This window comes from Monodon monoceros, unplaced genomic scaffold, assembly GCF_005190385.1.
Source record: "Monodon monoceros isolate NGI ecotype Baffin Bay Population unplaced genomic scaffold, NGI_Narwhal_1 Super_Scaffold_12, whole genome shotgun sequence".
Lineage (NCBI taxonomy): Eukaryota > Metazoa > Chordata > Mammalia > Artiodactyla > Monodontidae > Monodon > Monodon monoceros.
In genome coordinates, this window is record NW_021703768.1 from 60,395,694 (window position 1) to 60,413,194 (window position 17,501).

The 17,501-nt window shown below is 41.9% G+C and overlaps 1 protein-coding gene across 2 annotated transcripts in view; it reads left to right on the forward strand.

Moving 5' to 3' along the window:
• The window catches only part of SV2C (synaptic vesicle glycoprotein 2C), a 177,187-nt gene that overhangs the window by 144,575 nt on the left and 15,111 nt on the right, over nucleotides 1-17,501 (forward strand). The window contains exons 4-11 of one of the 2 annotated variants that reach the window (XM_029217661.1): nucleotides 1,582-1,715; nucleotides 2,200-2,289; nucleotides 6,946-7,056; nucleotides 7,498-7,586; nucleotides 10,664-10,822; nucleotides 13,864-13,997; nucleotides 15,498-15,701; nucleotides 16,174-16,333. In XM_029217661.1, the coding sequence (XP_029073494.1) occupies nucleotides 1,582-1,715; nucleotides 2,200-2,289; nucleotides 6,946-7,056; nucleotides 7,498-7,586; nucleotides 10,664-10,822; nucleotides 13,864-13,997; nucleotides 15,498-15,701; nucleotides 16,174-16,333 (1,081 nt within the window). Of the gene's footprint in view, nucleotides 1-1,581; nucleotides 1,716-2,199; nucleotides 2,290-6,945; nucleotides 7,057-7,462; nucleotides 7,587-10,663; nucleotides 10,823-13,863; nucleotides 13,998-15,497; nucleotides 15,702-16,173; nucleotides 16,334-17,501 lie in introns of both variants that reach the window. The other variant, XM_029217660.1, reaches the window with a different exon arrangement.

Below are 17,501 nucleotides of genomic sequence, written 5' to 3' on the forward strand. Positions count from 1 at the left end.
TGAAGCTCTTAGATCAAATGTGAAGTGAACAAGGTATGTTTTCTTAGTTCCATCATATGATTTCCTCTGTGTTTTGGATATCTGAGGCGTTTGAACTTCTGCTACATAAAACATTGAGAGGAGGCATCCCCTCCTAAAGTTTATGTTGTAGTTAATTTAGCAGTCCACATAGTCCTCAGGTATTAAATTCCCAGAAAATGCTTATGAATCTAAGATTGATTATATGATGTAGGTGTTTATATGATTTATCAACAAAGCCTGTGTTTGAGTAAGCACAGACATGCGGACATGTGTGGTATAAGATTCTGCCTCAAATCCCGGTGGAGAAGATTCTGGTGCCTAACTTCAGCTGTGTGGCCTTGAGGAACTCATGGCACCTCCAGAATCTCACTTGGCTCCTGTGCAAACAATGAATAATTATACTAGTCTCCCAGGGATGGAATGTAGACTATCTGACTTTTGCTCACAGCAGCCTTCTAAATACCAAGAATTGCAAACATTAGAATTTCGCCTCACGTAATTAATCTGTGCCTCCATCAATCTCTTCTCTGTTTTCAATTAGATTTGATATGCTTCATTCTTTCTCCTTTAGAGTCATGGTGGAATTTTGCTTTCAACCATTTTACATTCATTCAAATATTGCTTTTCTTTTAGTTCTTGAGAGATTTCCATCGGTATCCTGTTCGCTTGTTTTCATTATATTGTAATAAAAACCTGTTTAGAAATTTAAAATTCTCTTGATCTAGTGTATGGCATGTGCATGTGGAAAGGTTGGCAAATGCCAGTTCTTAATCATTGCACTGGTCAGCATGCTGGCAGGAAACCAGTGACACCCGCAGAGGGGGTCGCTGAAAAGAGCTGCATGGGAACAGTTAAGAGAAACCAGTACAGAATAATAAAGTACCTCGGAGCTAGTAGCAGAAGGGCATCCTGTGCCCACTTATGCCTCAAAGGGCAAGGAGAGACAGGGATTGCCAGAACCTGACAAGAGCTGTGGTTTCACGAGAAGCTTCCAGGGGATGAGCACACCCACTGTCAAACCTCCACGCAGCCAGGAGGAGGGGAGAAGGGAAGCAAGGGGAATAAATATCCTGCACCCTGCTGCCACCCTCTGTTCTCCTGCCAGTGCTTCCTTTATTCAAACCCAACTGGAAGCTCGTGGGCAAGGGGGCCAGTTGGTATGGTCCATGGAGGGCCATTTCCTGGCACACAGCAGAGACAAGAGTGCAGAGTGGTCTGCTGGAGAGAGAAGATACCCAGCCCAGGGCTCTGTTGGAAAAAGCACTGTCCCAAATTCATTTACCTTGGCCTTTGGAGTTTGGTTGTTCAGCAACACACCGCATCCATAGGTGCAGACCCCTTTGATTCCAAGCATTTTTCTTCCCAGCACTGCTGTTGGCCGTCTTCAAGCTGAACTGGTCACTGTGGCTGATGCCCGTATCAGCTCATTCTTCTGGGGGTGGTAAGATTTGACTATGAGTCAATTTGAGGTATGGACGCTCACAGTGACGTGGGGACCTCGCTGTCCCAGCAGGCAGCCTGGAGAGGGCTCTCCTCACCCCTCCTGTCTTCCTTTTCCAGGATGGAGCTTCAACATGGGGTCCGCCTACGAGTTTCATAGTTGGCGTGTGTTCATCATCGTCTGCGCCCTTCCTTGCGTCTGCTCAGTGGTGGCCCTCACGTTCATGCCTGAAAGCCCACGGTTCTTGTTGGAGGTAACGCTCATCATTACAAATACTCAAAGAAACCGCATACAGTGGAACGAGTCCCTTCTAATTCTAGGAAAGTATGTTTGCCTCTTTGGTGGTACATTTTTCCTTCCTACTACGGAACCATAGAGGGTTTGGTTTCATGGGGTCATGCTTTCGACAACCAGCATGTGAAAAAGCTGCCTCGTGGCCAGAAAGCACTAATGTTCCTCCTCAAGCAAGTCATTTCCCTCAACGAAGAGAATGTGGCTTCTTGTTTTATAAATGAACCTTACTATCCAAAGGTGCTATGTCTAGTTAGAGGCACATCCCTTGAGCTGCTAATGCACTCCAGGATATCCAAGTAGCCTGTGTGTTCCAATGGGACGAACCTGAATGCATTTGCACTGTTACACCCAATTGGATCTGACAATACCACATGGTTATTGGAAAATCAGGGAGTATGTGTGTTTCACCTCCTGGCCCTTCACTGTCTACTCATATTTCTTAGGTTGGAAAACATGATGAAGCCTGGATGATTCTGAAGTTAATTCATGACACAAACATGAGAGCACGGGGTCAGTCTGAGAAAGTCTTCACGGTGAGTACTGCTTCTCAGTGAATCCTCCACACCAGAGGTCGAGAAACCTTTTCTGAAAAGACCTGGTTGTAAATCGTTCTCTCGCTGCACCAGCCGCTCGTCTTTCATACTTGCCATTTTACCTATGCCTGCCATGCTACTGTTGTATGTGCTGTTCCCTCTGCGTGGAATGTTCTTCCATCCTCTAGTTACACAATTTATTCTCAACGGGAAAACTAGTCTAAACTAATGAAAATTGGATGCATGGAATTTTTTGGAAAGAACGATGTTTTTTTTCCCCAGCACCTCCACCAAAATAAAAAAGAACAGTGGTTTTTAAATCCTTTGATATGTGCAGCATAGACAAAAAATGTTTTGTCTAAAATAGGTTTAAATAGGACATAAGCAAGATCTCTTCAGTGTCTTATAAATAATATCAATTTTAGTTCTTAAAATAAGTCAAATAGTTCCTGATTAAACAGTCCCCTGAAACCTTATTTATTCATTTCATGTTTTAATAGGAAATGGATTTTTCATAGTGTGAAGATAGACTTCAGTCTAGCCTCTGTTCAAATTATCACAGATTCTCAATTAATAAAAATTTTTTCTGCAGTGTAATGGAGAAATGAAGATCAATAATGGATATCCTCCACTGAGGCCCTGGGAGCCTTTGAGTAGGCCCTTCTTTTGAGTAAATTAACAATAAAGGAAGAATTTTTTTTTTTTTTTGGCTGAATCCCACGGCATGCGGGATCTTAGTTCCCTGACCAGGGATCAAACCTGCGCACCCTGCAGTGGAAGCGCGGAGTCTTAACCATTGGACCACCAGGGAAGTCCAAGAAATTTTTTTAAAATAAATTTATTTATTTATTTATTTATTTAAAATTGATTTATTTTATTGATTTATTTTTTTGGCTGCGTTGGGTCTTTGTTGCTGCGCACAGGCTTTCTTTCTATAGTTGTGGCGAGGGGGGCTACTCTTTGTTGCAGTGTGTGGGCTTCTCATTGCGGTGGCTTCTCTTGTTGCGGAGCATGGGCTCTAGGTGTGTGGGCTTCAGTAGTTGTGGCTCATGGACTCTAGAGTGCAGGCTCAGTAGTTGTGGCTCACAGGCTTAGTTGCTCCACAGCATGTGGGATCTTCCCGGACCAGGGCTCGAAGCTGTGTCCCATGCATTGGCAGGCGGATTCTTAACCACTGCACCACCAGGGAAGCCCCAAGAATATTTTTAAATTAAAGGATCATAAGGCAAGAAGAATCTTGAGATGTAATTTAGATACTCAGTGTCCCTAACTAATTTAGATACTCAGTGTCCCTATCCTAAAGAGGATAAACCCTTTACCCAAGACTTCTGAGAAGGTGTCTCTGTAGGGCCTCATTGCCCTGCTAACCTGCTTTTTCTTCCAGAAGATCTGAGTTACCAAGTTCACTCATGGTCATCCACGTTAATATTACTGTATAAAGGTTAAGTGAGAATAAGGTGGGAACGCTCTAAAAGAGTGGGTAATTTCAAAGTCATTTATATGTAACTTTCAAAGTCATTACATGATTCCGCCATGACACATTTGTCTTTTTCCTTGTTATATCTATTGATACAATATAGTGAATTCATATGCCTTCCTTCTCTCCTTTCTAAGCTTTTCTTCCTATGTGCCTTCTTTAAATATTGTTTTTCAGGGCTTTATTTGCAGCTAACTTCCCTTTTAACCCTACACACTCTCCTTAGCTTATCTCAGCTACTTCCTAGATCTCTCTCTCCTAATGGACAAATCTCCTGAGCTCCAGACGTGCATGTTGAAGGTCTTTGTGGCCATACTCCTGTGTACCATAGGCCCTTCAAATTCTGAATTTCTAAATCTGAACTTCTCACCTTAAGAGTTTCCAAACCTCTTCCTTGTCTAAAATTCTATCAGCAAGTACCATCAGCACCACCCAAACCAGAGCCCTGAAAACTATCCTATTTCTTTCTTTCCTTTATCTCCAGTATGTCCAAGAAATCACTGTGTCCTATTATCCGCCATCCTAAATATCTCTCATTATTGTCTCTTAACTTTCCACCCTTCCTGCCACTGATTTGGTTCAGTCCTCCTTACTCACTGCCCTCTGCCCTTGCACTATTCTTCAGGAATAGCAAATGCTATGTAGTTTCCAATACACTCTTTTCTCTCACACCCCTGGACATTTGCACATGATATTCCTCCCACTTGGAATGCCCTTCAAGTAGTTGACACACATGGCAAATGACATACTTTTCCATAAGCTCCAACTCAAATTCCACAGTCCATGAAGGCTTTTTTCTCACTCTCAGGTCAACTTGGGTGTTCTGTACAATATGTCTCTCCCATCTGATATAGATTTCCGTTAGAGTACTTTCTAATTTGTATGGTAATTGCTTGGATGGTGTGATGTTTTATGTTTGCATCTCCAGGGTCTAGTGCTAGGCCTGGCTCCCCATGGGTGCCAGTGAAAGAATGCACAAACATTGATGAGTGGAGAAGAAGCCTCCCAAAAGTAATATGTCAAGTCAGAATGGCTATCATCAGAAGGAATACAAATAACAAATGTTGGCGAGGATTTGGAGAAAAGGGAACCCTCGTACACTGCTGGTAGGAATGTAAATTGGTGTAGCCGATGTAGAAAACAGTATGGAGTTACCTCAAAAAACTAAAAATAGAACTACCATATGATCCAGCAATTCCACTACTGGGTATATATCCAAAAAAAAACAAACACTAATTTGAAAAGATAAATACACCCTAGTGTTTATAGCAGCATTATTTACAATTGCCAAGGTATGGAAGAAACCTAAGTGTCCAGCAACAAATGAATGGATAAAGAAGATGTGGTATGTATATATAATGGAATATTACTCAGCCATAAAAAGAATGAAATTTTGCCATTTGCAGCAACATGGATGGACTTGGAGGGCATTATACTAAGTGAAATAAGTCAGAGAAAGACAAATACTGTATGATATCACTTATATGTGGAATCTAAAAACTACAACAAGCTAATGAATATAACAAAACAGAAACAGACTCACAGCTACAGAGAACAAACTAGTGGTTACCAGTGGGGAGAGTTAAAGGAGGAGGGGCAGTATAGGGGTAGGAGAAAGAAAGGGGTTATTATGGGATTATACGAAATCACTTGTGTGAAACTTTTGAAAACTGTAAAGCACTATAGAATTTGATGAATCTTTCATTCAATACAAAAAAAAAAAAAGAAGAAGAAGAATACCCCTGTGATTTAAAAAAAGGAATTCTGGAATATCACAAAATAATGCCTACATGGATGATTTGGAGCTGACTCTGTTTGGAATCCCAGACATTAACTCAGACATTATTGTCATTAAATATGGGCATCTTTGTTTACATAGCCATGAAGAGGCTACTGCCCACCTGGTGTAATTTGAAAGATACTGAGGGTCCCCAAATCACTTCTGTCAAAAGCCAGTCTTGGCACCCAGAGTCTCATGATAGAAGTGCTCCTTTGGATGTTGGCAGGCTCTCCAGAAAGATCTGTTCAGGAGTTATCCCTGGCAGGAGTAACATGTGTACACATTCCTGTGTCTTCTCTCAAGTGTATCAACAGCAGTTAGATGTTGACTCACAGGGTCGGATGGGACAGGTCCACAAAGGAACCATGCTTTTTTTTTCTCTCTCTCTCTTTTCAGGCTTCATTCTCTGTGTTGGAAGCATTGCTTCTCCTGACTCTTCGATCTTTTCCTTAGCAAAAGGAGGCTAGTTTAAGTCATGGATACAGCTTCAGGCTGATCCTCCATCGTTTCTTCCCCTTCTAACCTTGAAGAGTCCGTGTTGAGGCTTGTAATTGAAGCTTATTCACTGGACCTCACCTCATGGTCACCTGCGGGTACTTGCTGACCAGGCACTGTCAGGGGCTGTGGGAGAAGGAAGCAAGGGTCACAGGGATGCTCTAAGAATGGAAGCTTGATGGGAAAGCTTTAAGAAGTATGTTTAGGGGCCAAATTCATCAAATAAGCAGATTCCAAAGAAAAGTGTGTTCAGTCATTTTAGTCTAAGCAAAGTAATTCTTAATCCAGAAGCGAATCTATCTGGATGTTTAATCTGCTAATGTATGCCTTTTTTAAAAAATTTATTTTATTGAAGTACAGTTGATTTACAGTCTTGTGTTAATTTCTGCGGTACAGTAAAGTGATTCAGTTATACATGCATATTCATTCTTTTTCATATTCTTTCCCATTACGGTTTATCACAGGATATTGAATATAGTTCCCTGTGCTATACAGTAGGACCTTGCTGTTTATCCATTCTCTATATAATGGTTTGCTTCTACTAATCCCAAAATCCCAATCCATCCCTCCCCAGCCCCCTAATGTGTGCCTTTTTACTAGTGATTCAGAGAAGGGTATTTTGTTTTCATATTATTCCATTACTACTTACTCTTCCCCCTCTTCTTTATGGTATTCCCTCCCATTTGTTCTTTTTTTTTCCCCATTCATTCTTTATTCAGTTCTTTTGAGTCTGTGTACTTACACCAGTGGTCTCATATATGTATGGATACCTGCTTGTGTATCAAATACCTGCTTCCTTTTTGTTGGAGTCAGCTTTCACTCCTTTAAAAACAAATTGTAAGCCTAAACTCCGCCAACTTCAGAGAAGAGAACTCAACACTTTGCCCTCTGTTGCTCCTTACAGGTAAACAGAATCAAAACCCCAAGACAAATAGATGAGCTGATCGAAATCGAGAGTGACACAGGAACATGGTACATGAGGTGTTTTGTTCGGATCCGCACAGAACTGTATGGAGTAAGTAACAAGCCCAACCTGGCTTGCTGGCCAACTTGGTACTTGAGGTTAGTCAGAAACAGGATTGACTCAATCTGTCCCGTGAATGGGGTTCTTCCCCCTTCTGCCCAGGACGCCCGATTCCTAGAGTAGGACCAGGTAATCCCTTGGGATTAGCGGGGTTACCAAGACATTCCCTCTTTGGGGAGGGAAGGTATTAGGCAAGGAGTCCTGGCAGTGATGGGGTACACTGATGTCTTGAGTTACTTTGTCCATTGGAAGCTGATAAATAAAAATTACAAAAACCAAAAATGTGGTTTCCTGTAGCCTTTAGCTTTTACACTGTAATTTCAAATGAATCCAGCCCAAAGAAAACTCAACATTTTTTATAATTTGTTGGAGGGGGTTGGGAAATGCAGTTGATTAGGTAACTGCCTAAGAAAACTCTCTAATATTTCACAGATTTGGTTGACTTTTATGAGCTGTTTCACCTACCCAGTCAAGGACAATACCATAAAGCTTACGATTGTTTGGTTCACGCTGTCCTTTGGGTAAGTGATGCCTAAATTCTTGGTGAGTGAAATCTTTAAATTTCCACACTGTAACTCCCAACCACGCTGCTTTTCTTCTTATACTGTTTGATGCTGTTAACCTCTACGAAAGAATTTTTTTTTTCATTTTCCATTTGCTGGCAATTACAGTTTTTATCACCCAGTCATTTAATTTATGCTGTCATAAAGAAGCGGGGGTAGCAAAACCAACAGTGTCTGGAAAGTTTGATAAGCCCGCGAATGGTTGGCCCCCATGATTTCTCCACCCTCCTCTCCTCACTGGCGTGGCCCCAGCCCACCGGCCTCTTTGCTCTTCCTCAAATGTGTCAGAACTTTCTTGAACATGTTCCATCTCGGGCCTTAGTCCTGCCCCCAGACATGGCCTGGCTCATTTCCTCTCCTCCTTTGAGTCTTTCCTGGTGTGTCACCTTCTCAATGATACCTCCAGAAGCACCTTTTTAAAAACTGCAGCCCCTCAGTACTCCCGGTCCCCTTCTCAGCTTTATTATTCCCCATTGTACCTTCTATCATCTTCTAATAGACAAAAAGCTTTTCCATTCTTTTTTTTTTTTTTTTTTTTTGCGGTATGCGGGCCTCTCACTGTTGTGGCCTCTCGCGTTGCGGAGCACAGGCTCTGGACGCGCAGACTCAGCGGCCATGGCTCATGGGCCCAGCCGCTCCGCGGCATGTGGGATCTTCCCGGACTGGGGCACGAACCCGTGTCCCCTGCATTGGCAGGTGGACTCTCAACCACTGCGGCACCAGGGAAGCCCTCCATTGTTTAAAGAATAAAGAAAGCTCTGTCCTCCTCCTCTGGAAGCTCTGTGAGAACAGGAATTTTAAACTGTTTTGCTCACGGATATATGGCCCTGGCACATAATAAGTGCTCAATAAATAAAACCACCATATATGTATTCTAAGAAAAGAGGAGGTAGGGAGAACATTTCAGAATTTTTGTTGCAAATGGTTGACATACTCACTTTAGAATATGTGTATACAACTCGATTTTTACCTAATTTATTGTTTTTTAAAGGCAGGTAGATAATACCCTGCACTTTCAGGTCAATAGGCTCTGGTAGAGCCCAATATTTATGCTGCAAGCTCCATGTCTTAACATCCCTAAATGAAAACCAGTGAGTGATCGCAGATGACCAGCATTTCCCAGAGCTGTGAGTTGTAGTAAAGGGAGAGACCAGGAAGGTAGGGGTTGTTCTGCTGTGTGACTTGGGGACACTACCAAGTTTTAGTTCCTTATTTCTAAATTGACAGGGTTGACTTAGAACATGTAAAGTAACTCCCACTCAAGTTCTAAAAAACCATTGATCGATGAAGGAAGAGAGGGCTGAAAATTAACGAGTATTAAATGCCTACTATGGGGCTTCCCTCATGGTGCAGTGGTTTAAGAATCCACCTGCCAGTGCAGGGGACACAGGTTCAAGCCCTGGTCCGGGAAGATCCCACATGTGGCAGAGCAGCTAAGCCTGTGCACCACAACTACTGAGCCTGCGCCCTAGAGCCCGTGAGCCACAACTACTGTGCCCACACACCACAACTACTGAGCCCGCGCGCCTAGAGCCCGTGCTCCGCAACAAGAGAAGACACTGCAATGAGAAGCCCTTGCACCGCAACGAAGAGTAGACCCCGCTCGACTCAACTAGAGAAAGCCCGCACGCAGCAACGAAGACCCAACGCAGCCAAAAATAAATTTATTAAAAAAAAAAAAACTTCGTCTTTTGAGCACTCACTATGTGCTAGGTACTTGGCATTCCATTTAATCCAAGCAACTACCCAGGAAGGTGGGTACTACCATCATTCCGATATTAGAGATGGGGGGATAACTTGCCCAGGATCACATAGCTGGTAACTGGCAAGGCCAGGATTCAAACCTAGCATATCTACCTGCAAAAGTTATGCTCATGACCACTTCTTTCCCTGTGTAGCTCAATGTAACTAGGGATAAGCTAGAGCAGTGGTTCTCAAACTTGAGTGTGCATCAGAAGAGTTACACGAAGGACTCCATCCCACAGTTTCTGATTCAGCAGGTCTGGATGAGGCCTGAGAGTCTGCATTTCTGACAAGTTCCCAGGTGATGTTGATGCTGCTGGCCCAGGGACTGTGCTTTGAGTGGGAACCACCAGTTTAGAGCAGCATTGTCCAATAAAAATATAATGTCAGCCACATGTGTCATTTTAAATGTTCTGGCAGCTGCATTTAAAGAAAAAAAAAAGGAAAAGGAAACAGGTGAGACAGATTTTAATAACATTTTATTTCACTCATTTTGTCCAAAATATTATCATTCTGACATTTAATCAATATGAAATGATTAACAACTTAATTTTACGTTTTTTTTTCCCATAAGTATTCAAATCCGGTGTTTCATGCTCATGGCACATCTCATTCAGACTGGTCACATTTAACTGCTCAGTAGCCACATGTGGTTAGTGGCTGCTGTTATGAAGGTCACAGCTGTATGACTGAGCTCTAAGCTGTTAGAATAGCACACTAGAGGCAAGAGGCAGAAAGTGGGCAGTAACCTGGCTTTTCCAATGAATAACTTAAATGGCCTTTTTTCCAGCCTTGAACTAATTTGAGCGTGGGCTCTGCCCCCAGGCTAGCGGTACCATAGTAGTGTAGGAACCAAGAAAGATTGTCCATTAACAAAGAGGTCACTCTTTAAGGGCCCTCACAGTCTGGGGACCCCAGGAGTCTGTAGCTCCAGACTAGGAGATGGGGTTCTTCAGTGCAGCCTACGGGGATGAGAAAAACATCAGGGCCAGGATGCCATGTGCTGGTGTACAAGGGGGTTCTTATGCACGCCTCTTCCCAAAGGAAGGGTTCAGGAATTACGGACCTGCGGTTCTCCAGGGAAACCCAGGCTGTCCCTCTAGCCTGATTTTTGCGGACTTGTGATGAGGAGGGTCCAGGGAGGTTACTGTTTGATGGTTCATAATGCCACAGGAGGCGGGTCCCAATCAGCAGTGCTTCTCCAGAAACCACTACCTCTGAAAATGACAGAGATGCTCGTGGCCGCTAGGGTGTCGGCACCTTTACAAACTCACATTTCTTTGTCTTTGCAGGTACTACGGTTTATCCATTTGGTTCCCTGATGTTATTAAGCATCTACAGTCGAATGTGTTGAAAGATGTAGATGATCCGACAGGACAATTTTCAAATTTAACTGCTAACTTTACAACGGCAAATAAGATTGTTTCTGGACTGGAATGGGACAACGGCAGGTCCGGAAACTTTTAAATCATTTCACTTCCTACCTGGTCTCAAAAATGTATTTCTTATTAGCCTTCACGGCACTAAAATATGAATCGTTTTTTTAGTTTGTACATGTAGTCATTTTCAGACTGAATTTAAATACTTCCAAATGGCGTTTAAAGAAAAGGTACACGTATATCAGTTATCAGTTATAACTACTTCTGAAACTGAGCTACTTCATATTTATAAAGGAATGGAATTGACTGGTGTGAAAAGAAAATTCAGAGAGGCCTTGGAAAGCAAGCAAAATAAGTTATGGAAGAGAAGAGTGAAGATTATGAGAAAATAAGATAGGTTATAGCATTATTTAACTCAGAGAGGAAATCTGCCATGTAATCTCATGCCTGTTTTTATCTCTGGAAAAGGGGACCACTTTTCAGATTTCCTTCCTTCTCCACTATGCTGAATCAAGAATTGGGGTTAAGTTGTATCAGGAAAAGTTTCAATTAGAGAATAGGAATGATTCCCCAAAGTTAAGAGCTTTGAAAATGTGGAATAAGTTAGCAAAGGACATTTTTGAGTATGGAGTCTGAAACGCCTCTTGATGAGGAGAGAGAAGTGACTCCAAAGGTGGTTGTGGTTTATTTTTTCAGAGAGGGAAAGGGGTAGACAGAGTCCTCATTTCTACCCCTTATTTGTTATCTGAGCAAATAATTGCTGGTATGAGTTCCTGTTAGTTTATATCGTTCTTAGGAAATTCTCCCAGTTTCAAAATTAAAGTAAAACTCTAAAACAATAAATGATCAAAGTTTCCCTGGGCAAAAACTAGTTTGGAAAGATGAAAAATAATACTGTGGGATGCTTATGATTTGTGTAATGAAAAGGAGAGTGACCAACCAGGAGATAATTGGTTGGATCAGCAGTTCAGTGAGGGGCCTAATCCATATAGGATGACGTTAACTCTCCCACATAAAATACTGACTCGAATCTGTACTTGCTTCTCCGCAGAAACTTTAGAGTTAAGTGCTCTATAATTCTAGAAAATTGACTTAATTACTTAAAAGTTATTGTTACTCCATTAGAAATTTCTAATATGTTTGTGCCTCTGACAGTCTTTTTTTTTTTTTTTTTTGCGGTACACGGGCCTCTCACCGTTGTGGCCTCTCCCATTGCGGAGCACAGGCTCCGGACGCGGAAGCCCAGCGGCCATGGCTCACGGGCCTAGCCGCTCCGCGGCACGTGGGATCTTCCCAGACCGGGGCACGAACCCGTGTCCCCTGCATCGGCAGGCGGACTCTCAACCGCTGCGCCACCAGGGAAGCCCCCTGACAGTCATATTTTTAATAAAAAGTTCTAAGCTGGATATTCAGTCATCGCGGAGAAATTTTTTTACTTTGGCAATGTGATGATTAATAATTTTAATAGTATTAAAATCCCTCTAAAACATATACATTTATTTTAGAAGGCGATAGAATTTTTTTTTTTTTTTGTCTTTCAGGGAAATTTGAAATACCACTAGCTAACTCATTTTTTTTAAAAATAGTTTTCCTATTCAACATTCTAAAATGGCGATTCTTTATATACTGATAAGGAATGACTTCTGAGGTAGACTCCGAGGAGAACGAAGCAAGGTGTAGAATAGTGTCCTGTTTGCTAGCGCCCTGTATACAGAATGCTTCTGGAAGAGCATACGAGAAACTGACAACAGTGGTTATCCCTGGAAAAAAGAACTAGGTGGCTTGGGGATGGGAGACAAAAGACTTACTTTTTCCTTTTTCAACATTTTGAATTTTGCACCATGTGTACTCTGTGCATATAGTATCCATTAAAAAAAGATTGTTTCCCCTTTCTAAATTCAGTTTCACTTCAGAAAATTAGTGATCTTCTTAAAATGTGCCATTATTTACCCTCCTTTAGTAGATAGATTTATGGCTTAGATGGTTTTACTCTGGACTCCTAGAGTAAGGGTTGAAATAAGATTGTTTTTTGAGGAGGTTGGTCTCATAGGCGCTTAGTGCATTTTGAGTGGACAAATGCAGTCCGACATTAGGGTGAGGAGGATTTTCAGAGTACTCGATAGTGAATTGCTTTTAAGTCAGCTCACTTGCTTGGGAGGATCAGTCCCTTTCTGCTCTCATAAGAGTGGTATTTGGTGTAATAACTTCTTCCCCAGGTGAATAAGCATTTTCCTCTCGGTGACTGGCTAAGTATACATTCGTAGTCTCTTAATAAATTGCCGAGACACACTGGTGAATATGTATCCATGTCTCCCAAGAGTCCTTATCAACACTGAATATCTGAGCCCTAGACTCTTCTAAGATGTTAGGATCATTGTGACTATTATCATCTCCCCCTTCCCCTTTACATCACCCAAAAATGGATCTGAGCAAGTTTCATCATTCTACGCATTTCCAAAAATAAGCAGGGCTATGGTCATTCTACTTGGTACCTCTTAGCGATGAAAAAAAAAATATTCTTGGAAATGACTGTAAGCTATGAGTTTCTTGACCCCCAAGACAATCATTCCTCACATAAATGATTCTCCCATCCTCTCTTCAAGATAATTGGAAGTCCCTACACTAGAATTAAGAAGCTTTGGGTTTTCAGCTTGGGAAATAGACTTTCATTAAAAGTGAGCATGGAAGCACATCCTCAAGTTAGAGCCATTAACCCCAAATAGAGAATTTTCAAATAAAGGCATGTGTGAAGGAACAAGAGGATAGGATTGAAAAATAAAGAATCAGTAGCCACAGGTAATCTCCAAACTCAATACCTTCAACTGTATACCCTACAAAAACTTTTACCAACATTGCCAAAAGCCAAATGCAGTTATTTTGAATGCCATCTCTTCTTCTGGTAGAAAATAATATTGGTGAGCAATGAGATAGCCAAAGGACAGGCCGCATGAGGAAAAAAGGGAAAAGCTAGGAGCTTAGAAAATCCAGAAGCCAATGTCCTTTATAATTAAGATGAGTCCCTAGTGGGACCTCACATCTCTAAATCTGTTTGACTTAGCTTTCAACTCTGATAGACACAATCATCAATATGAATCTTTTTGTGTGTTGGGCAGATTCGAAGGGATCAGGCTCAAATCCATAATTTTCAAAGATTCGGTTTTTAAGTCCTGCACCTTTGAGGATGTAACTTCAGTCAACACCTACTTCAAGAACTGCATGTTTATTAATACTGTTTTTAACAACACAGGTAGGTGTGCCACTTAACCCTGCCTGGCGCCTCTTCACAGGCCCTAGTTCTTCGCAGAAACGTGTTACTCATTTGGTGATAGGTGTGGGCATAGGCTTAAGGGGGAAGTGAAGGTTGAAATACAAATGAACGGACTCCGTCCATCAGGTTGGATCAAAGTTGAGCTTGTATTGACTGTCTTTGTCACATTTAATGCAGATGGAGCTTGCTGAGTTCAAAGTTGGAAATACAAAATCCTCTGGTGAATAATTTTTAAAGCAAAGAATTAACCTGTGGTTCGTTTGTTTTGATAATCCTGATTTCAAAATCTGGTGTTAGCTTAAGTGACCATGCCTGAACTACAAATCTACAGAGATGGATGAAACATGCTCAATCAGATACAGTCTTTTAGTCCAGTCCATTTAATGGAGCCTGGAAAACTCCCCAGGGAAAAAGAGGAAGGGCAGCAAACATCGATTGAACACCTACTATGTGCTGGTTCCTACCTCAGGTTATTAGACACTCATTATCTTGTTTAATTTTCACGATAGCTGAGGCTTAGAACGATGCAGTAATTTGGCCACAGTTGTAGAACTAGTAACAGCTGCCATTTGAGCCCAGGCTCATCTGATTGCAAAGCCCAGGCCTTGCCACCGACACACATTGGTCCGTCTGTCCCATGGGTCCAGAATAACAGCCCGACACTGGCAGGAGGATCAGCTCCACCCTGTTGCCAGTCCTGCCTTCTTGGTGATCAGACAGGAGCCAGCTCTGCCTAGCTCCAAGTGAGAGTGGAGTCAGGGGTCTCGGGGTTTGTTTAAACCGTGCTCTCGCTGTCTTCCAACCCATTCAGCCTCAGAAGACCAGCTTTTTAGGCACATCTTGTTCGGCGAGGACAGCTACCGTTTTGATTCCCACTGCCTTTTAGCAGAGCCCAGCGTCATCTGCAGCCCCTTTTGGCTAGATCCAAGTTCAAGAAAAAAAAATCAGCGAATGCTGGTGACCTTCCAACGAGGCTGACTCGGGTTCCTCGGTGGGTTCCTCCACTTGAGCCTGCTCTTATAAATTCAGCCTCAAGGACCCAAGGAAGGTCCTGTTTCTTCTCGCGGCCTCAGAGCCCTATAAAATGGCAGTAGTAAGGCCGATTCATACACATTTTGAAACAAATTATTTTTGTAATTGTAGTATGGAAGCCTTAGTACTCTAATGATAGTCTTTATGTAACATGATAATTAGAAGAAAGTAACATCATAAAGGAGTAAGCAATCATGTAATTAGCAATGACCAACCATAAGAAATCAGAGGACAACTGGACTCTTTAGTTTATTCCTTTATTCAACAGAAGTGTTCCTTCCTTCAGCTACTTTGTAATGTGGGGTCCTAGACTAGATCCTGTGCTTTGGCCAGGCCCTGAAGCCCTCAAGGAGCCTACAATACCATGATTTTTTTCTGAATTCTCGGCAGGCTTTCGGTGCGCAGCTCTCATGCACCAGTATAAGTTGTCATTCTTTGTGTCCACAGATTTTGAACCATATAAATTCATTAACTGCGAATTTCAAAACTGCACATTTTTGCACAACAAGACAGGATGCTACATTACCTTTGAAGATGACTATGGTGCCTACTGGATTTATTTTGTCAACTTCCTGGGGACATTGGCTGTGTTGCCAGGGAACATCGTGTCTGCTCTCCTAATGGACAGAATCGGGCGCTTAACGATGCTAGGTATGTGCTTGGTTTCATGTAAAATACAAGAGCTGCCCTTGCAATCTAGAGGGAGCCTGTCTCCTGCTATACTCCCTAACCCCCTAGGATTTGCATCCCACAGAGATGAGGAGAAATCCCTTAAGACCTTTCATTAGGACTAAATTTTAGTAAAATATGTCTAATTACATCTCATTTGAACAGCTTCTGTTGAGTTAACAGACTGAAAAACTAATTATGTGTGACTAATGTCTATTTTTCTACTTACATAGCTGAGTGATTGATGATGTGTATTTCATGCTCGCTGTGTTCAGAAGGTAGTTAGAGACGCAAACCTTATATACAAGTAAACACACTTGTACCTGAGCTTTATGAACCCAGGCTGTGGCTTCCTCTTGGGATTCAGTTTTGCTGTGAGATCTCAAAGACCCCGAGGGTCTTTGCTCTACTAAGATGACAGGAAACGTCCCAGCCGTGTCTGCTTCGTTGGCAGGTGGCTCTATGGTGCTTTCGGGGATCAGCTGTTTCTTCCTTTGGTTTGGCACCAGCGAATCCATGATGATAGGCATGCTGTGTCTGTACAATGGGTTGACCATCTCGGCCTGGAACTCTCTTGATGTGGTCACTGTGGAGCTGTACCCTACAGATCGGAGGTATGTTGAAATGGGCCTCCAGCAAGAGGTTCTCTGAGCCCCACAGGACCACTGAAAAGTCAGAGAAAACAAGCCAAACTGTCATTTCCCCCAAAAAGCAAAAATCCAAAAGAAAAAATTCTGGCTTATGAAGTTGTAGGCTCTACTCATATCTTTCATTTATTCTTTATTTTTTAATGAGGCAAAACATTATTTCTTCCTCATTGACTATTACACGTAGTACCCTAAAAATGTTATTACTTTGAAAGCAGTTTGTAGATTAGTTTCTCAATTTGAAAACATTCCTGGGGATACATGATGATTGCTGAGAAGGGACAATCATAAGTTAAATGCTAAATAATTACAATAGAAATTGTTCCCAATTTTTATAGTTAGACTATATTTACAGCTAGATATTTTTATAGCAATGTATACATGTATTATGTAGTTAAATATATAGTCAATATTAGTATTAAACATATATACTAAATATTATAATTATATTTAACTGTCATGTGGTATGGGAAAATCAGGTTTGCCTAGGAACTATGAAGGCTTTTCAGTATACGTATGGATATTTATATTTAATTTGTTAGACAAGGTAAGGCATTGAAGTTCTTTTTTTACCTGACTTTTTTTGAGGTATAGTTGAAGTACAATATTATATATGTTTCAAATGTACAACATAGTGATTTACAATTTTTAAAGGTTATGCTCCATTTATAGTTATCATAAGATATTGGCTATATTCCATGTGTTATACAATATGTCCTTGTAGCTTATTTATTTTATACATCTACTCATCTCTTTTAAAAAGAAAATGTAGGGGAATATAGTTGCTAGCTGGAGTTACTAGGGCAATGAAACCAGTGAAGGAATTTAATTGTGTCCATGACTTAGCTTGCTGGCTAACAGCATGAGGAAGCAGTAATGAAACAGGGAGCGATAGGCTGTAAGAGCCTCTCCGGGGACTTCCCTGGTGGCGCAGTGGCTAAGAATCAGCCTGCCAATGCAGGGGACATGAGTTCGAGCCCTGGTCTGGGAAGATCCCATGTGCCGTGGAACAGCTAAGCCCGTGCGCCACAGCTATTGAGCCTGCGCTCTAGAGCCCGCGTGCCACAACTACTGAGCCCGTGTGCCACAACTACTGAAGCCCACGCGCCTAGAGCCCGTGCTCTGCAACAAGAGT